A 21460-nucleotide genomic window follows, 5' to 3' on the forward strand; every position below is an offset into this window, starting at 1 on the left:
AAGAACCCAGTGAAATCAGCCAAGGAGCCACCCATCAATCCATATAATGATATTTATAGCTTTATTGGCATGTTTTTGTTTTTTTCATAACTTCATTGAGTAAGCTTGTTCTGAGTGAGCAATAGGCAGGGATCCTATCATGCCCTTCTATTCCTTAAAAACCAGTCATCAGGGCTAAGAAAGTATTGACATTTTCCTATAATGTGGATCAATTAGATTGCTTTTTATTTGCCGACTGAAAGGACTACTAGATACTAGCTGACTGGGGGGCATGATTTATTTTGGGGAAAGGATTGTTTGGGTGTTAGGCTCTCCTGGGGCAAGGGACTTAAAGGAATTTGAGTGGACTGAGCATTAGGTAAATATAGCAATAGACGATAAAGAATTTACAGAGAAAAAATGAGAAGGAAACTTTTGAAAATTATGTCTCAAACTGGTTTCATCTTTAGAGAAGGGAGAGAAATCTTCCTTTTGCCTACTTTTATAGAATCTCTGCTTTTAGAAAGCTGAATTCAGGCGGCTCCTTTTTCATAGCAGAATTCATTTACATCATGGCATGAATGAGTTTTGGAAAGCTGGCCTTGGGAATTAACTGCAATTTGTGTTGTTATAATAGAAAATATTATTCTAACAACCAGCTTATAAATTAGAACATTTGTAACTTTTAGAGCATTTATAATTTGAGCCCTGCCTATAACCATAGTAGAGATATTTGAAGAATGAGCTACTTTTCTAAATATATCAGAATGATAAATATTAAACATGCCTAATTATGTTTTAAGCCAGTGGTATAAAGTTAGGACTTTTTCGTATTTTATTTGATTGTGTTATAGATTTAAGTCTGCGTCTCTTGTTCCTGTATTTTTTAGGGCATTTAGCGTTTTTATATTTCATTGGTAATTCTGGTGTAAATGTAAAACATACTTGTTAGAGTTTTTTTGAACAGCTTTATTGAGATAATTTGCACATAAAATTTATCCACATAAAGTATGTAATTCAGTGGTTTTTAGTATGTTTACAAAGATGTACATTCATTACAATAATGTAATTTTACAACATTTTCATTATCCCAAAAAGAAATTTTGTGTCCATTGGCAGTCACTCCCAATTCCTCTTTTCACCACCCCAACCTTCCCGCCCCAGTCCCACACAATCACAAATCTTTCTGTCTTCATAAATACAAGTTTCCTGTTTTGGACACTGACCATAAAAGGGATCATATAGTATGTGGTGTTTCATGTCAGGCTTCTATCATGTAGCATAATATTTTTGAGGTTTATCATAGCGTAACATATATGAATCCTAAGAGAGAAAATGGTTTATTGACCAGGGATGCATAACCATTGTTTAGCATTTTTATTATGTAATATTTTATTGAAACAAAAGAATAAATGGACCATATGATACCTTGTAAGTTATAAAGACTAACAAAAGGAACATCTGGGTTTCTGGCACTCAAGTTAAGAATGGTTCTGATGCCATCACATCTGCCGGTGGATTTCATTTCTACCCTGCTCCTCCTGCCTTTTCCTCTCACAAATGTATCCCTAGACAATACTGTTCATTCTGCCTTTTTTAGTAGAATAAAAAATATTTTTTCTGCAGCCTTTTTTTCATTCAATACTATCTCAAGATTCATTCATACTGTGCTTAACTATTTCTTTTGATTTCGCTGTTTTTTAGTTTTCTGTGTTGAACATACTGTATCTCTTCTGAATAGGTATTTGTGGCTTTTTACTTAAGCACAAGCATGCAATGAGTTCTTTTGAACTACTTTTTATACACATGGAACCGTTTCACGTAGGGAATGTATCTAGCAGAATTGCATAGAGTAGAAACGTGTGGTTTTTTAAAATACTTCTACCAGTTTACACGCCCATCTGTATTATAATTCTTATTCATTCATATCCTTGTCAACACTTGATATTATCAAACTCTTAAATTTTTGTTAATCTTTAGGGTATATAGGAAAGAGTGATTTTTTTTTTTTTTAATTGAGACACAGTCTCATTTTCTCACCCTCTGTAGAAAGCTATGGCATCATAGCTCACAACAACCTCAAACTCTTGGGCTCAAGCAATTCTCTTGCCTCAGCCTCCCGAGTAGCTATTTTTTGTTTTATTTTGTTGTTGTTTTGTTTGTTTTTTTAGGAGGCCCTGTCTGAGTTCAAACCCACCAGTCCCAGTACATGTGGCTGGTGCCCTAACCACTGAGCTGTGGGCACCCCTGGAAAGAATGATCTTAATTTGCAACTTCTTGATCATTTATGAGGGTGATTATGAATTTTTAAAACCTTATCATTCAAATCATTTTTATGAATTCTTATGTCATTTTTCCCTCAGAGGCTTTCTTTTTGTTCTTTATGTATTTTGCATACTAGTCATTTGTTTATTACATGTATTACTGCAAATATCTTTGAGTTTGAGGGCTGCCTTTTCTCTGGCTACTTTCAATATTTTCTTTTTAGATTTTCTGCAGTTTAGCTGTGGTTGTTAGAGGGTGTGTCTGTTTTCTCTTGTATTTATCCTTATGGGATTCTCTGAGCTGCTAAGATCTGTGGTGGGTTCTCTTTTTTTTTTTTTTTCCCGACAGAGCCTCAAGCTATCACTCTGGGTAGAGTGCCCTGGAGTCACAGCTCACAGCAACCTACAACTCCTGGGCTTAAGTGATTCTCTTGCCTCAGCCTCCCAAGTAGCTGGGACTATAGGCACCCGCCACAATGCCAGACTATTTGTTGTTGTTGCAGTTGCCATTGTTGTTTTTTAGCTGGCCCAGGCCAGGGTTCGAATTCGCCACCCTCAGTGTATGTGACCAGTGCCCAACCCACAGAGCTACAGGCACCACCCAGTTCTCTCTTTTCTTCTGGAAGTCTAGTTATGCTAATGTTAGATCATTTGATAGCATCCTATGGAAGATGTCTGCCTGTCCCTCACTTCCACCATTCTTTTTCTCAATTTTTATTTCAGTTTGGATCATTTCTATTGACTTATCTCAGTTTACTTTGCCTTTCCTAAGACATGCTGTAACTGCTGATAATCCTATTGGGGGGACTAGAGGATTTGCTGTTCCTTCCAAACTGGCTTTAAGGTCTTTTAAAAAAAAGATATAACTCAAATATCATAATGTTTATCTTTTAAAAATGTGTAACTCTGGGCAGTGCCTGTGGCTCAAAGGAGTAGGGCTCCGGTCCCGTATGCTGGAGGTGGCGGGTTTAAATCCAGCCCTGGCCAAAAACTGCAAAAAAAAAAAAAGTGTGTAACTCAATAGCATTTAGTGAAGTTATCCAGCCCCTTACTATTGTCTATTTCCAGAACTTTTTATCACCCTAAAAAGAAAACACCAAACACGTTAATGATCACTTGCCATTCCTCCTACCCTAGCCTAGTCAGCTTCTAATATTTATGTTATAAATATGCCTATTCTAGACATTTTACATAATATAAATGGCATCACCCAACACCTGGCATTTTGAGTTTGACTTCTTTCACATATCACAATGTTTTCGAGGTTCTTCCATGTTACGGCATGTATCAATACCTCATTCTTTTTTATGGCTGAATAATATTCCACTGTATGAATATACCACATTTTGTCTGTCAGTTGATGGACATTTGGGCTTTTCCCACTTTTTGGCTATTAAGAAAAATGCTGCTATGAGTACTGTTTTCAGTCTTGAGAATTCAAGAGTCATATGGTAACTGTTTATTTTTGAGACCATCTCACTCTGTCACCCTGGGTAGAGTACTATGGCATCATACCTCACAACAACCTCAAACCCTTGGACTTGAGCAATTCTCTTGCCTCAGCCTCTCAAGTAGCTGGAACTATAGGCGTGTGCCACTACACTCAGCTAGTTTTTCTATTTTTAGTAGAGATAGGGGTCTCACTCTGGCTTAGGCTGGTCTGGAACTCCTGAACTGAAGCAATCCACCCACCTCAGCTTCCCAGAGTGCTAGGATTATGGGTGTGAGCCACTGAGGCTAGCCCATAAGGTAACTGTCTTTATCTTTGAGAGTTTATCATTGCCAGAATTTTTTCCAAAGTGATTCCACGCTTCTGTATTCTCACCAGTAGTGTCTGAGGGTAATGGCTATAGTTTTGTAAGTCTTTATCTGCATAAGAGCAAGTTCTTACACATTATTCTTCAAGAGTTATTGTTCCTTTTGGTTATGCTTTAACACAAACTTTCTCAATTCGTTTCAAGAAAAAAAAATTATATTTTGATTACATTTCTTTGAATTCATGACTGGGGAAGAATGGACACCTCTGTAGTAGTGTTGAATATTTTTGCTGAATATATTTCAATGTTTATTTTCTTCATATAGGTCTTACACATCTTTTGATTTTATTAGATACTTTATAGTTTTCATGATCGTATTAAATAGTATCTTTTTCCGATGTGGCTGGTATATACAAAATGTCATTGTCCTTGACTTTATTTTAATTGTTTTAACTGTCCATACAGTTTTATGGTTTCCAAATGGTGCTTCTGCTGTCAGTAATGATGGTTTGTTATTCTTTACCAATCTTTACCAATACTTCTCATATTTTCTCAGTTGTTTAGAACCTCTGAGAAATGTGTTTTGCCGTAAAGTCTTATTAAAACAGATATTACAATAACTCTCCTATTTTGGGAGGACAAATGAGTGAGGGAACTCCTGTTTGCTTGGTGTACCTTTTTTTATCCCATTACTTTCAACTTTAGGTATTCCTCCCCAACCCATTGTAACAAACTGGCTGTTAGTCTACTTGTGTTTATGGTGATTACTGATATTTTTCTTGTTTCTCCCATCTCTTTTCTTTCTCTTCATGCCTTTTTAAAGGAAATTTTTCCTCTACTGCCTTAGAATCTCTCCACTCCTGTTCTTAACTGTGTCCTTGAAATGATACAATGCATATTTAACTTAAAGTCTCACATGTTAAATAATAATACAAGAATCTTACAACATTGTCATTTTCATCATTCTCTTTTAACTTCTTTTTTTTATATATACAATTTGAAATATTTTCATCAAACTGGTTAACATAGCCTTCATGCCATTTTCTTAGTTATTGTGTTAAGACATTTATATTCTTCATTTAGAAAGATTCACATGTACCATTAAAAGATAAACCATAGACGTGATCCCACCAATCACCCTCCCTCCACCCATCCTTCCCCCTCCCTTCCCCTCCCTCTGCCCATTCTTCCCCCTCCCTTCCCCTCCCTCTCCCCTTCCCCTGTATTCTTGGGCTATAATTGGGTTATAGCTTTCCTATGAAAGCTATAAATCAGTTTCATAGTAGAGCTGAGAACATTGGATACTTTTTCTTCCATTCTTAAGATACTTTGCTAATATTTTTTAATAGTCCTAACCTCATGAATTAGATTCTTTGTTAGGTTTTTTACAAAATAATTTTATTTCACCTTCCCTTCTTGCAATGCAGACCTTTCTTCTGGCATCATTTAGAAGCCTTTTTAGTGTTAAGTCTGTTGGGGATAAACTCTCAATTTTGGTTTTTATTGGAAATGTTACGTTTTACCTCTTTGCTGAAAGATTTTTTCTTGATATCCTGTATGCTATCGTCTCATTCTTTTCCCTGTTAAAGTTGAGAAGTAGTTGCCAGTTTAGTTTCTTTGTGGATCTTCTTCCGTTTCCTTTACGTAGTTTTTGAGATGTTGTCTTAGTGTTGTATAGTTGATAACATGTGTGTGGTCACAGATTTCCCCCACTCCTTTATATTCTGGTATCTACAGATTCGTGTCTTTCATTAGTCCTGGGAAATTCTCAGCCATTGTCTTGAGGTATTTCCCCTCCCCCTTTTTCTCTTTACTCTCCATAGCCTTTACTAACATGTAGGTTATATCTTTTATTTTCTTTTCCATGTCCTTTGATAATCTTTCTCCTTTGCCCATCATCTTATTCCTTTGTGCCTCATTTTGGATTAATTCTTGGGTTTGTCTTTCAGTTATTTGCTTTGCTATCAGTGGTGTCAGATTTGCTGTCGAAATGCAAAATCCAAGGTGAACTTAAGCATGTGTTTCAAGAAGTTCTGTTTGCTTAAAGCTACCTGAACTTTTGTGTCAGCCTCCTGCTACTCATTTTCTATATTTTATTTTTTAATGTTTTAAAACAGTGATTTTCACCCCTAATGCTGTGAACCTTTAATACAGTTCCTCATGTTGTGGTGACCCCCAACCATAAGTTGTTTTTTTTTTTTTTTCATGCAGTTCTTGGCTGAGGGTTATGTTTGAACCCACCACCTCTGGCACATGGGACCGACGCCCTACTCTGTTGAGCCACAGGTGCCACCCCGAACCATAAAATTAATACACAAAAATTTTATGGTTGGGGGTCACTACAACCTGAGGAACTGTATTAAAGGTTCGTGGCATTAGGAAGGTTGAGAACCACTGACTTAAATAAAGGTGTTGTACAGTTTATGAGAATTTGACTATCTGAAGAGTTGCGGATCATAGGGTAGGGTATTATATACGTATGGGGTTCTAAATATTAAAGATTGCTTGTGCTTATTCATGGCATTTTGTGTCCTTGATGTATGATTTTTGTTTGACAGCCCAACATGGGATCATTCTACCTTCTATACATGTATTTAACTTCAGTATTTCACTTAACTATCTGTTGCTAGACATATTTTCATACAAAACATATTCTCTTAATGGCTCCACTTTCTTTCCGTGGATGTACAATTATCCTGTCCATTTGACTTTTAGTTAAATGAAGGGAGATTAGATGCCTTCATTGTTATTTTTCTTTAATCCTCCTGTTCATATTCCTTCCTCTATCCTTTAAGTCTTGCTTTGTCCCCCAGACTAGAGTGCAGTAGGCTCGTCATAACTCACTATAACCTCAAACTTTAAGACTCAAATCATCCTCTTGCCTTAGCCTCCCAAATAGCTGGGACTACAGGACTGATCAACTATCAGTCCCAGCTGATTTTTTTACTTTTTTGTACCAACAGGATCTCACTTTTCGCTCAGGCTGGTCTTGAACTCCTGGCCTCAAGCAGCCCTCCTGCCCTGGCCTCTCAAAGTACTAGGATTACAGATATGACCCGTGGTACCAGGTCCCTTTCTTTTTGTATCTTTTGAGTGCTTACTCATGCTAGGCACTATGATAAGCTCTTCATATAAATTATTTCAGTTTATCTTCACAACCAACTCAGAGGGAGGTGCCATTATTTTCTCCTTACAGAAGAGAAAACAGCTTCTTGGAAAGGTCACTTGACTCCCCTGGCATCACAGCTTAGAGGTGGAAACAGCCACCTTGTTAACCAGGCGGTCTGGCTATAAAGTGTATGTGAACTGCCTCCAAAGTTGTGGCCTGAGGACTGATACTCCAACTGTCCTTGGCCCTGAGGAGATAAGTTTATAAGTCAGCATCAACGTTTAGCAACTTTTCTAGCAATTCTCATTGCTCAGTAGTTCAGCACCTGACCTTTGGACTCATCTTCTTGAACCAATGCGGACCAGGTCACGGTGTTGAGTTGCCATGCTGAGCAGTGTATGCAGAGCTGTGTTCTCGTCATGTGCACGTGAGGGACATGTGTCTGTCCACTGCAGGGGTGTGGGAGGGGGTATGGAGGAAAACCACTTGGACTTGTACTGAAGATGGTTTGAGAGGCACCATAGGTTGATACAACTTGGGAACTGGGTGGTTTTCAACCTCAAGTTACTAAACTCTTGCCTTGAAAGTCGGCTGTTAGTGCTCTTCTCTCTCTTGCTCTGCAGTGCTGTAACAGTGGCCTCGGCTTAGTCTCTGAGGCAGAGTAAATACAGTTACCAGGGCTGATGATAATTCTGCTCTGATCCCTGCATGTGTTAGTGACTTGCTGGCGTGTAATAAATATGAGTGCTTTAGTTTAGCAGCTATTCTTTACTTTTATTGTAAGCCGGTATGTGGTTTGCGGAACAAGTACAAACTGGTCTAGAGCTTCCACAGAATGAGTGGAGAATTGTAATTCTCAGGCGTGTAACATGTAACTGAAATCCTGTCCTTGGTTCTTTTAGTAGAAGAAATGAGGGTAAAAACGGGGCTTGTCTTTTGTGTCCTCCCCCTCATAGTGGTACTTACATGTTGAACAGATTTCTACAGGACAGTGGTTTGTGTCCATAAGCCCATTGGTATGACACCATTTAATCCTGTGAGTCCCCCACCATCAGCCAGCAGAGATTCTGCTAAACTTTGTCTCCCAGAACAATTGCTGTGTGCAGCAGTGTGTGCAGGAAATGACAGTTTCAAAAGAACAAAGTTTTATTCCGTTGCCTGGATGTGTGCTGGCTGTTCTTGTTGTCCTAACAGTATGGTTTCAGATGCTATTTCCAACTAAGATGGTCATTGTGTCCTAAGCGACTAGACAGCAGAACAGTAAATTTAAAAAATTAGGATAACAGCATTTAAATAGATGCCTACATTTCAATAGTTAAAATAAGAAATAAGCCTGCCTAGATTCTTAAGCAGTTCTTCAACATCTGAAGTTTTATGAGTCTGTCTTATAAAGATAAGTCTTCAGCCAAATTAAAAAGTAATTTCTTAAAAAAACTAGTGTAAATGTGTTGCTTTGCAGTCACTAGGACTTTCTTTTGATCACATCCCATGGCTGCCTGGGATTTCTTGCTCTGGAAAGCTGTTCTTTTTCTTATGCTTAGCAGATCATGGGTTGCATCATCCTGCATGGTTTTGGTTTATGTGGAAGGTTTTCGAATTCTTTTCTGTACTAACCCTTGATCTCCAAAATACCACTGATGAAAAGAACAGAAACGCTAAACAATCACATTGGAATCTCCTATCAAATTTGTGCTCAGGTCATGGTAGCAGTGGGTCAGAACAAACTGTGTTTTTCTTGTCTACAAGAAGTTATGCTAAATAAAGAGGGCGGTTGCCTAAATGTGGGGTGACTCAGGAGAAAATAGTATTTTCTAAGAATTTCTTTTGTGTGTGTGTGTTTTTTTTTTCCCTGAAGACTTGGTAGGTTTCATTTTTATTTCCCTTTATGTTGGATTTTTGGTGGGATGGGGAAGGAATGATGAAATGATGCTTTATGGTCTAGTGTCAGACAATTGAGTGATTATTGCTGGGAGAGGGGCAGTGTGGTAAGTAATCAGTATTGTGATTATACCAAGTTTGCTGTTCCTAAACATAGCAACCGGAGCCATCTCGAACAGGAAAATATAGTCAGATTCTTCGATTTCCTTCAGATTTTCCCCAATCTTCAACTTCGTAAACATAGACAACACTTGTAAGAAAAGGTTTCTTCCTTCAGCGAGTTCCTAATTTTTTTGGTCACATTTTCATTTGAGAATTTACAGAAATACAGGTGAACCTTATTTTTGTTTCTTTAGCTTTTTGAAATACATACAACTTTAATTTTGAATTTACATTATGTTTAGGTGTGCTGCGATTTTCAAGCATCTCAGATGAAGAGGGAAATAGAGTGATAAAATCGGATGAAATTTCATAAGGTCACCTGTTTTTTCTCCTCTCTGTCCACCTGTTGTCTGGCTGTCTCTTCTTGCCTTGCAAATGGTGCCTGGGGCTTGCTTTAGGCCCCTGTTTGCCTGTTTCCTTTTTGGCTGCTTTTGGGGGAATTAATTGGAAAGGTAATTTGGTTTATGGCACAAATAAAAAGGCCTGTGTTGGGGTTAGGGGAAGAAAAAAATCCAAGACCAAGATTCACATTGAGATGACAGAGCACACAGCATGGGTAGAAACCTGCAGAGAGAGATCAGATGGAGCCGGATGCTTTTCATAGTTCACTCTCAACAATCAAGTTGCACATATTGTCAGGATGCTGTATCTCATATTGAAAAGATATTTTCGTGAAGCTGTATTAGATGCAGCAACTTGTCTTTGTCCTCATTTACGTGTTGGTTCTGAAGATGATCTGTACCAATGGGAAAAAGAAGAGGGAGCTGGGTGTATGCTGGGGGGGCCTGGAATCTTGTCCTGACGTTTTTCACTGTGTGTTCAGATGCTGTGAGAGGCAGAATAACAGTCTCCCAATTAGAACTAAAGAGGAACAAAAATTCTTAGCTTGAGGAGGCCCTTTGATAAAAGCTGTGTTAGGCCGGGCCACCCCTTTATTAAGCTAGATAGACTTCCACAGGCTTCAACAGAACAGTTTCTCATGGCCATTCAGCAGACTGAGAGTGGCATTTTCTATGAATGGGCTTTGCCTCCATATGAGTGACTATTCTAAAACGGGTGAATAATTTTGTTTGCCAAAGCCTCAGCCTTCCAAGACCCATGACATGTCATTTACTTTGGAATGTACTTTTAGAACAGGCCAAGTCCTCAACACTCACCCCTCAATCCTTTTTAAATTTTGCTACTCTCCCTGGGGAGAACTGCAAAGGAACTTGGTGCTCTGTGAAATACAGACTCGAATTTTTAGAATAGACTGATAGTTAAGGCCATAATTTATATACCATAAGACTCACCCTTTTAAAATGTACAATTTAGTTTTTAGTGAATTCAAAGGTTATATAAATTGTTGGCACCATCTAATTCCAGAACATTTTTACCACCCCCGAAAGAAACTCTATTGCTGAGGAATAGTCGTTCCCCATTCCTGTCCCCTAGAGCCACTAATGTGCTTTTATCATAAAGATCTTTATTTATTTATTTTGTCATTTTTGGCTGGGGCTGGACTTGAACCTGCCACCTCCAGCATATGGGGCCGGCCCCCTACTCCTTTGAGCCACAGGCACCACCCAAAGTCGTTTTTTTTGTTGTTGTTGTTAGAATGAAATTTGCAGTCTCTGTAACTTAATGGTTAGGTGTAATGGGGTTGGTTAGCCACACAAATAAGCTCTTAGGGCTTGTTTTCAGCTTCTCATAGGAATAAACTCTAGCCTGTTAGAAGGCTGGCCTCTTCGGAAAGGGGTGCAGGGGAGGTAGTCTCCGTAGCCTGAATCCACTTCTTCTTCACTGCCTACAATTAAATGTCCCAGTCATCTAAAATAGTAAACGTGTGATCAGGTGCAAGAGGTGGAGTCTGACATAAGGAAATCAATGTACGGCAAACACCCTTTTTATTTTCAAAGTCCAGAATCACCATCAAAAGCTTTGCAGTTCCTCTCAACCTTTCTGTTCTGTAACTTTCAGAATAATCAGAATTCAAATCATGTAGGACTTTGTCAGTTAAAACCAGAAAAACAGGTAGCCCGAACAGATTGTGAGCTTGGATGTGTGTGTCAAGTATGTCTTAAATAAACACTCTGGATTCCTGCCCGTTGCACTAGGATGCAATCTTTTGAAGTTTGTGAGTTTGAAAGACAAGTGGGGATTGATTTAAAGGCGGAGGGGAGGCACAAATCCTCAGCAGTTTTCTGTGACTATAGTGGAAAGAATTTAAGACATTCCTCAATAGGAGTGCTAATGAAATATGAAGTGCCTAAAGGGATTGTGGGGACCCTAGGGACTGCTCACTGGGTGCTCTTGCCCAGTAATATGAATTTATTGGCCGAGGGATGTGTTCTTTGTTGCCCAACTCTCCAGGACTATCCCAGGATGGCTTATTAAGGAACTCAAATGCTGGACCTTCTCCCAAAGTTTCCACTTTCTGGGTAGCTCTGGTTTTCAGTGTTAAGTACTATGAGTAGCTCCATTGTAGAATTGCTGGGCAAGGAGTTCTAGAAACTGGTGTATTTCCTGTAGGGCCACAGTGACAGCAGAGAGTGTGGACTCTGCAGAAACCATGGATATTATCAGGGTATGGGTTTGGAAAGCTGGTGAATAGGCCGAAATCTAAACCACCGGACTGAGAAGTGATTGTCAGATTTTGTTTTATAACAGGAAAAAGTGATAATTGCTTAATGCAGGTGCCCTTTTGTGTTCTGCCTTCTGGCTCTCTCCTGATATTATAAAGGACAGGTGCGGGAGGCTTGCAGTTCATATGGCTCTCTCTCTCTCCATTTGGCAGATAAAACAGGAATGCATTATTTGGGATAAGTGCATCAAAATGCTGCGGTTTAAAAAGTGCATTGAATACAGTTGAGTCCATTTGAAACAAGGACACTCTTTCTGAAAAGATTAATTTCCTTCAAGGATGGTTAGGTTTTTCTGTTTCGGCTATTAAAACATTTGGGGGAGGGTGGTTATCTACAGAAGAATATTTTCATCTCCATTCAGTTATGTCTGATGCTCTGTTTTTAAATCCACTAACGCCTATTTCTGCTTCACCTCCAAAAAAATTCTCATTAGGGAAGTAAAATAAAAATGAAACTCTTCTCTTACCCTTCATCCCCTAGATTCCCACTACCTTACGATAACTAGTTTTTAGCTGTTTAGTGTATTTCCTTGTAGTAACTGTCCAGCCATTCGGTACACGTGTAAATGTGTCTGTGTGTATCTGTATTGCTTTATAAATGTCATATCCAAACCCAAACCCATTCTGTAACATCTGGAAGGTGATGTGATTTTTACTGTTAGGTGAGTTGAACTCTGCTTCAGTTAGAAAAAAAGAAAAAGCCTAGATATTTTAATTATAAATCTTCGAAAAGTAGTGACACACGGACCTGTCTGCTACGAGAAGGACCTTTCTGTTGTATTCTGATTATTGATTTGGGACTGCTTTGTAAAAACTGCAATAGGATGTTTGTTGATTTCTTTAAAATGTCACTTTAAAAATAATACATGGTAGAGGGAGGCCCTGTGAGGGTAACAATAGTAACGATGATGATAGTAACTTTCACGGCCAATACCGGATTCCTCTGTTTTGTGCTTTTGGGGGGTATGTTAGGTTCACAGTTAAAAATAGAGCTCTAATTAAAATGGGCACCCTCTCTGGAAATAAGAACTATATTTCAATTAGTAAACTTCCTGTTTCCTCACCATGTGTTTTTGTTTTGTTCTCTTTTCATGTTTTTTTTAAAAACAGCAAGCCAGGGCTGAGCAGGAAGAAGAATTCATCAGTAACACTTTATTCAAGAAAATCCAGGCTTTGCAGAAGGAAAAAGAAACCCTTGCCGTAAATTATGAGAAGGAAGAGGAGTTCCTCACTAATGAGCTCTCCAGAAAGTTGATGCAGGTAAGTTATCTTTGTTGTTTTCTTATCTTGACTGCCTGTTTCCCTGTATAGGGAAAAAACCCCACAGACTTTGATAGAACACTTTGTTTGAAACATTTGCTGATGAAATTGTAGCTAAAGTTCTTTGGAGATTAAAAATATCAGGTAAAAGGTGGGGCCTGTGGCTCAAAGGAGTAGGGTGCCAGGCCCATATACTACAGGTGGCGGGTTCAAACTCAGCCCCAGTTTTTTTGGCCAAAAACTGCAAAAAAAAAAAAAAAAAATCAAGTAAGGATGACAGCCATGTGAGACTCAGGGTTGCGGTTCCCTAGCTCATTAGGTAAGGTAAGCTGTTTTGTATCCTGGGCAGTTCAGAAAATTGCTGATGATCACAAGACCTTAGCATAGGAGATATTCTAGGTAACATATTGGCAGTATGGGGTTTAACACCAAATGTGAGCTTTTTCCCCTCCTTTTATGTTGAATCTGTAATGACTACACGAACTTTTTGGCAATTGTAAGTGGGTCTTTTGTGCTAAAATATTAAGATAGAAAGTAAAATATCTTCAGGAAATAAAGTGTTCAGAATAGTTAAAATTACGTACAACCAACCATGTTTAAAGGGTTGAGTAACGTGTTACTTATCAGATAGCAGGCTGCTATTAAAACTTGACATTAATAACTAATGTTGTAGAGAAGACACTAAGCAGAACTTACAGGGAGGTTTGGGTTCTCTAAACCCAGAGGTCAGAGGCTCATTCTTTCCCCCTTTTTTTCTCTTCAAAGCTTACTGGTAAAGTTAAAAAGTAATTTGTTTAGGGGAAATAGCTATGGGCTATTTCATATGAATTTATGTATAAGTGGGATATGGCGTTTTTATTATTTAACACAGCTTATTCAAAATCGTAAGCAGGTACAAAATTAACAAGAGAGGGTTAGTCTCATTCTTCTACCTAATTACTGGTTAAAGATAGCATTAGTCTTTCATAAAATTTCATTTATGTTAGTTGTTGAAATATGAATGATAGAGGTGCCCAGGCATTACCGTCTAGCAGATCGATGGCAAAATTTTGGCACTGAAACTTACTGTTTATTCATTTCTTTCTGATTTAGAGGAAAAAGGTTAGTTTGACTTTTGCGTGTTCTTCACCTTGGCAACGTTAAGTGACTTATTCTGTATGGTGCTTCTAGAACCATAGGGATATAATTATGGATTTTTTCCTTGAGTTTAATGTATAATCAGACAGCCTAATTTTCAACAATGCAAGAATATATATTTTTGAATTTCTACTATAACACATGTATTTGTTATGTTTGACTAAAGTAAATTATGAAACAGTCCAAACTAGCCAGATCACATTCTTTTTATCTGTAAAGATTCATCTCCACTGTAAGTGGTTGTATAGTTTATAATTGGCCTCTTTATCTTAACCCACTTACTTTCCAAGGGCATTGTCCTTTAAAGTCCTGAAAAAGAATGGAAACTGAGAACCCTGTGCAACGGTACAGGAAGTTCATATGCCTGGTGTAAGGAGGCTCCAACTCAAAATCTAAGCTATGAGTATCCTATAAATGCTATCATTTGGAGGAATGTAGTGATTGTTTTTGCAGAATTCTTTTACCTAAAAACATTGTATTTGGTCAGGGGGAAAAAATCATATATTATGAAAATTCTTTTCAAGGGAAGTTAGATCTTTCCAAGGAGATTGACTAGTATATAAACTGAACAGCACCAACTGTTTTTTTGCCAAAAGTTATATGCAGGGTGGACTTAAAGTTTGTGTGCAGTTTTCCATGTTAAACTATTTTAAATTGCATGCAAACTTTATGTCCACCCTGTATGATGTCTATGCCTCGTCTGATGTGTGCCCTGACTCAAAAGACAGGGCATGAAGGTGTGAGTGAGCCTGTGAAGATGCCCTTTGGGGGAGCTCTACATGGGTTTGGAGCTTGTTGGTGATTGGACTTGTGGAATTGGGACAAACGGTTGGTTAGCATGTCCCTCAGACAAGCTGTCATCACTCCCAGCTTGCTTTTTAGGCTCTTTAAAAAATGTTGTGGTAAAATACACAAAAGATAAAATCTACCGTTATAACCTTTGGGGCATACGATCCATCAGCATTAGGAGCATTCACATTGTGGTACAACCATCACCACCAACCATCTTCAGAAATTTTCTAAGCTAAAACTCTGTACCCATTATATGTCCCGTACCTTTCTCCCGGTCCTTAGGCTTTTGAAAGGAAATGGATAGCAGTCAGATTAAGGTAGGGATCTCCGGCCAGTTCTCAGGCTACGTCCACCCTGTGGCGTGGTAGGGTGTCTGGCACCGTGCCCATTTTGTGATGAGTACCCAGGAACACATGTTCTGTTGACCAGTTAGTTGGAGGCATCACGTAGCTGCAGGGAAGATGGCTCTTTGCTTCTGAAACTCACCCCCCAGGCTCTCAGTATGTGTTTTCTTAGTGGCTTCACCAACTCTTTGTAAGAGTGCCGGCATTTTCTGCCTCCCACTCCCCACCCCCAGTGTGGAAGCACTCTTCTCCATCTGGAAGATTTTTAGAGTAATTGATACCAATAGACTTTTCCAACTGTGTAATTACTTTAATACAGCTTTCTAGGATGTTTGCCATCTGAGCTAGGACCTTGTTAGGAAAAGCCTGGTAAGAGAAACCATACTGCTGGTGTCACGGGTAGACAAACGGGCGAACTGTCTTTTCAGCAGTAAGTGTTTAGCATATTTCACGTAAAGGCCACCAAAAGGCTCTTTGCAGAACAGCTTTGGGTTTGTTACTGTGCTTTGGCTGTTATCTCTGATGGTGACTGGACAGTGCTTTTATGTGCATTTCAAAGGGATTCTTTGATCCGAAGAACAAAATGAGAATATTGCTATGGAGGAGATTCATTCCTTTGTATCTGCTTTGGCCAAATGGGTATCTAATACCTTTACAAACTGAATCAAGCTCACTTACGTGTATGTGAGAGGAAATCCCTTTGCCTTTGGGAGATCAAGCTATCTCCCACCTTGACCACCACCAGACTTGTTCATCTTACCAAAACAAACAAAAATACATACAAAAGAGACCGTGTACTTTTCTCCCTTGTCTTTGTGTCTAATAGATACAAAATTATATCTTCATTAAGATATAATTAAGCGAAAACTTTTCTTTGAAAAATCTACATCTTTCTGAACCCAGACTATAAGGTTAACTGTCTGATTGGCAAGAAATTATCCTAAAAAAGGATCCTCGAGTATTTAATTCAGTGTGAACCTGCATGAGAGCCGAATCCCACTCTGGTATGCCTTGAAAAATAGATTAATAATTATTTGTAAATAAAATCTGTCACAGATTTTTTGTGAGCAAACACTTGAACATGCTTAGTGTTGCCAATACGTTCTTGAAAACTGTGACTTTAAGTAAAGCATCCTATAATGAAACCAATTTTTTCATAAGCTAAATTGATAGAAACAAGAGTTAAGTTCCTATGATATGTCCCTGCTCACCAAAACTCATCAGACTTCTAAATACCCAAAACACATCTGACATTAAATATTGAAATATATGTGAGCTGTATGTGTATTTAGGAAAGGTTAATTTAAAATAAGATGATAATTTATCCAATTATTCTGGTTGAGGGTTGGGGAGCCCGAGGCTGTTCTGGCAGCTTAGGAGGGTGAGAACCAGTCCTGGAAAGGGCACCGTCCTTTCACAGGGCATGCTCACACACACTCACTCAGACCTGGCCCATCGAGACACTCCAGTGAACCTGATGTACACATCTTTGGGCTGTGGAAGGAGCCTGGAGCACACAGGAAAACCCCCACAGACGTAGGGAGAACATGCAAACTCCACATACATAGTAGCCCTGCTGGGAGTCAGGTTTTTGTTCTCATCAACATTATAATGAAACCACATCATTCGAGGACTGTGCTGAATAATGTATTATTAGAGGCTTTAGAGGAAAAAGTATAAGAGGCTTTTCTCCAAAAAAAAAAAAAAAAACAAATTGAGAGCAGAATCCTACTTGTACACTTGAAAAATAGATTAATAAATTTATAAATAATAAATTATAAATATATAAAATATAAATTAATATATATATGTTTTTTTGAGACAGTTTCACTTTATCGTCCTTGGTAGAGTGCCATAGTGTCACAGCTCACAGCAACCTCCAACTCTTGGGCTTAAGTGATTCTCTTGCCTCAGCCTCCCAAGTAGCTGGGACTACAGGTGCCAACCACAACACCCGGCTGTTTTTAGGTTGTAGTTGTTTTAGTTGGCCCAGACCGGATTCTAACCCCCCACCCTTGGTGTGTGTGGCTGGCACCGTAACCACTGTGCTACAGGCGCTGAACCTTTTTTCCAAAATATTAACAGTAATTAGCTTGAGTGCAGAGTTGACATTTTGTTAATTTTCTTTGTGCCTCTTTCCTTCTAATTTTGTAAAAGCAGCATTTATACTTTTGTAACTAGCAAGTATCTTAGTTCTTGTAAAGGGAATTTACAAATTCTAATATCTGTTTTGTCCTCCTTCTGCATCTTTGAGAGCTCAGAGACCTGCTATCTTAGGTGCATCTCTTTGTCTTAGACAGCAGTAAGCTGAAGTCCTTTGCAGAGTCAGGCTCATTTCCAAGTGATAGAGAATTCTGGGCTGCCCACATCAAGAACTGATATAATCAGGACCTGGTGAGATGGCTCACCAGCCAGTTATCCTAGCACTCTGGGAGGCTGAGCGGGGAGGATCCCTTAAGCTCCGGAGTTCAAGACCAACCTATGCAAGAGTGAGACCCCATCTCTACTAAAAATAGAAAAGCTAGCTGGTTGTTGTGGCAAATGCCTATAGCCTCAGCTACTCCAGAGGCTGAGATAAGATCACTTGAGCCCACGAGTTAGAGGTTGCTGTGAGCTAGGCTGACATCACTGGGTAACAGAGTGAGACTCTTGTCTCAAAGAACTAGTAATAATCAGAATGCTCTTATGATTGGCTTAGATTAGCTTAACTACCTAGTCAGTCTGTATGCGATTCACTTTTACTGGCCCTTAAAACTTTTTTTGACTTCTCATTCCACTGGCTGTTAACCACCAATCAATTGCCAGTGCCAACTGGAAGACTTGTCATTGCTGAGATTGGTAATGATTTAGCAATTGAGAATTTCCCCACTGGTTGTTATGCAAACTTCTTGTACCAGGTTCACGTCATGCTATCCCCATTAACTTGTTTTGTATTATTGTTGCCCATGCTTTTAACAAATACCACTGCCCAAAGTTAATGAGTACTTTTTTTCCATCCTTAGAGTAAGACTGGGATAAGAAGAATACTAAGTATAATGTACATTTTAATCTTTTCAATCTAATCCGACTTTCAAATTGCAGACCTTAAAACAGGGGTCCTCAAACTTTTTTAAACAGGGGGCCAGTTCACTGTCCCTCAGACCATTGGAGGGCCGGACTGCGGGCCCCGGGACGAGTCGGCTGGTAAGCAGGACAGGCAGCAGCGGCAAAAACACCCGGTGGGCTGGGTAAATGCCCTAGGCGGGCTGCTTGTGGCCTGTGGGCCGTAGTTTGAGGACGCCTGCCTTAAAACAATATAGGTTTATACTTTGGTTGACATTTGAAATTGGATCTGATTCTCAGGGAAGAGAAGGTACCATTCTACCTATAATAAAAATTATTATACTCATATTCTGATAGGTGGAGATATTCTGGATGATTGGAAATACCAAAGAAGAAAAGTTTTCTGGATCTCTTATTAAGTGGCATGACTTTTGTTATGATCAAGTTGGTCGGGAGTTAGAATGCCCTCAGCACTAAAATAGTTGAAGTGTTTCTAGCATCTATGGAGCGATGATATATAGAGGACAGGAAGGAAGTTGTGGGCAAAGATTACTGCTGCATATGCCAAATGACTTCTAGCGGAGGATATCATGCAACAGAACTGGGCTTCCCTCTCTGTTTCTGCAGGAATAAAGCTGGGAGGAAGCATTCAGAAAGTCCCTGACCGTTCACTCACCTCGACGAAAGGCTTCCCACTTCATTCCCCGTTCCTCTCTCCTTCCAATTCTGAGGAAGTAGTTTCTCCATCCAATACTTCTTTTTTTTTTTTTTTTGAGACGGAGCCTCAAGCTGTTCCCCTGGGTAGAGTGCCATGGCATCACGCTCACAGCAACCTCCAACTCCTGGGCTCAAGCAAGTCTCCTGCCTCAGCCTCCCAAGCAGCTGGGACTACAGGCGCCCGCCACAACGCCTGGCCATTTTTTGGTTGCAGCCATCACTGTTGTTTGGCGGGCCCAGGCTGGGGATTTGAACCCGCCACCTTAAGTGTATGTGGCTGGCGCCTTAGCCGCTTGAGCCACAGGTGCCGAGCCCATCCAATACTTTCTTAATGGATTTGTTTTCTTTTTTGTCTAGAGCTATGTTTCCCTATCCCCAAAGGGTATGTCTGAGGAGCCTGATAGGTCTGCAGGGATCAGAAGTTGAGTGTAGATTCAAAGTTCCCTTCTTTTCAGGCATGTACACTAGGATCCAAGACTTCATGCCCACCCCCCTAGTTTCCCAGCCCGCTAAAATAACAATTATTTTGTTTGTGCAGGCAGCAAAATTACGTGTCAAGGAGATATTAAATAATGTATGGAACACTGTTAATTTCAAGGACACCTGGGCTGAGACTGCTGTTGCCTCCATTCAGATGAAAATTGGGTTCCCCTTATGGTACAGGAGAAAGAGACTTTGAAATATGTTCTTCATTAAAACAGTTAGATCTGTGGCCCTCTTGGCTTGTAGTTTTTCAGGGCTATTAAGCGATCAGAGAAATTTACTGTCATGTAATAGCTTTTGAAATAGTTGGAACACAGTTCTTTTTCCTGTTTTCAAACTATCTGAACCTCAGCTTTATTGGATCTTCATTCCTTTTATGGAGTGAGGGGTTTGCATAGGGTCCTTGCAGTACATTAGCAAAGGGCTGCCGGGTTGTTTTCACAGAATTTTAAAAGCTGCAGCCACCAGTGGCTAAAGTATAAGCCAGAATGCTCCTGTTAATAGCATGACAAAAGACTCTCGATGCAACATAATTTGCTACGATTAGGAAATACAGTAAACTAGAAGTAGTTTTTCAGCCTTGAAATTGCTGGGTTTCTTTTAAAGCGTGTGCATGTGCACCTGTGCTAACACGGCTAGATCGGATGTGCTGGCACACACACGTTTCCCAGTTTCCTAAGAGTAAAGGCCTCCAAGCGTCCATGCTGACGTCTCTGATATATAAGAAATGTTTTCTTCTCTGGTGAGGAAAAAGTAAGTAAAGAGGAAAGTAAAGGTAGAAGAAAAAGATAAAAATAATTAGGCAAAGCTAGGGTCAAAGATTGCTTTATTCCCCAAAGTATGAGGGACGCACTTATATTGCTAGTTGGAAGGGTGAATCTTGTCCGTTGAAGGGTGCTGTGGCCCACTGTAGGTAGACTTGAACCATCACTAGAAACACTTTTTAAATAATTTTAAAACTTTGTAGTTATAAATCTCGCAATGTTTTACAATTGATTTTCAAAAGATTTGCAGTCCGCGTAGTCAATAATTACCTTAAAACATAGAGGTGTAGATCCTGCTGCTAAATGTCTTTACCTTTCTGTTTCCCTTTATTCATAAACTAGGTGAGAAGCAGGGAAGACAGATGAGGCTTTTTATTTTAATTTTCAATACTGTCTCAGTTTGGAATGAATTCTTTGGGCTAAGTGCTGTCCTCCTCAGAAGAAACTGCTGGTTTTCACAAGGTGGATTTTCAATGCAGCAGGCTGTCTCCAGAACCTAAAGGACTTTTGAAATCCTATTTATGTAGCATCTTTTAAAAATCTTCTAACCAGATTTACTAAAAGGTCTTAATGCTTTTATTCTTTTTTTTTTTTTTTTAAAGACAGAGTCTTACTCTTTTGCCCAGCTAGAGTACAGAGGCATCATCATATCTCCCAGCAACCTCAAACTCCTGGGCTCAAGTGATTCTCTTGCCTCAGCCTCCCAAGTAGCTGGGACTATAGGCATGTGAGCCCCAAGCCTGGCTAATTTTTCTTTTTCCTTTTTCTCTCCCTTCCCTGGTAGAGGTGGTGGTGGTGGTGGGGTCTTGGTTCTTGGTAGGCAGGTCTGGAACTCCTAAGCTCAAGTGATCGTCCCCTATTGGCCTTCCAGGTGTTAGTGCTTTTAGTGGCCTTGTGCTATTGGAAAGCCAGGACACTCAAACTTTTTAGGTATTCTGAGTAGGTTGGAAGCCTGAAGCTGTCTGCTCAGAAGTGAGGGCCTGATTCAGTGCCTATGCAGTACCAAAATAAAACATAATTTCTGGAAGGACTGAGCTCTTTTTTCCCTTTATGAAAGTTATGTGGGCTTTTCGTCTAGAAAATGGCAGTTAAGATAATTCAGACAAACAGCATTGATGGTAAACCAAAGTGCTTTTTTTTTTTTTTTTT

The 21460-nt window shown here is 39.4% G+C and overlaps 1 protein-coding gene across 1 annotated transcript in view; it reads left to right on the forward strand.

The window, feature by feature from the left end:
* Positions 1-21460, forward strand: part of CCDC6 (coiled-coil domain containing 6) — a 118675-nt gene that overhangs the window by 41179 nt on the left and 56036 nt on the right. Inside the window, exon 2 of the mRNA XM_003783639.2 lies at positions 12883-13032. Within this exon, the coding sequence (XP_003783687.1) occupies positions 12883-13032 (150 nt within the window). The remainder of the gene's footprint in view (positions 1-12882; positions 13033-21460) is intronic.

This window comes from Otolemur garnettii, unplaced genomic scaffold, assembly GCF_000181295.1.
Source record: "Otolemur garnettii isolate 467f Iridium unplaced genomic scaffold, OtoGar3 scaffold00008, whole genome shotgun sequence".
Taxonomy (NCBI): domain Eukaryota; kingdom Metazoa; phylum Chordata; class Mammalia; order Primates; family Galagidae; genus Otolemur; species Otolemur garnettii.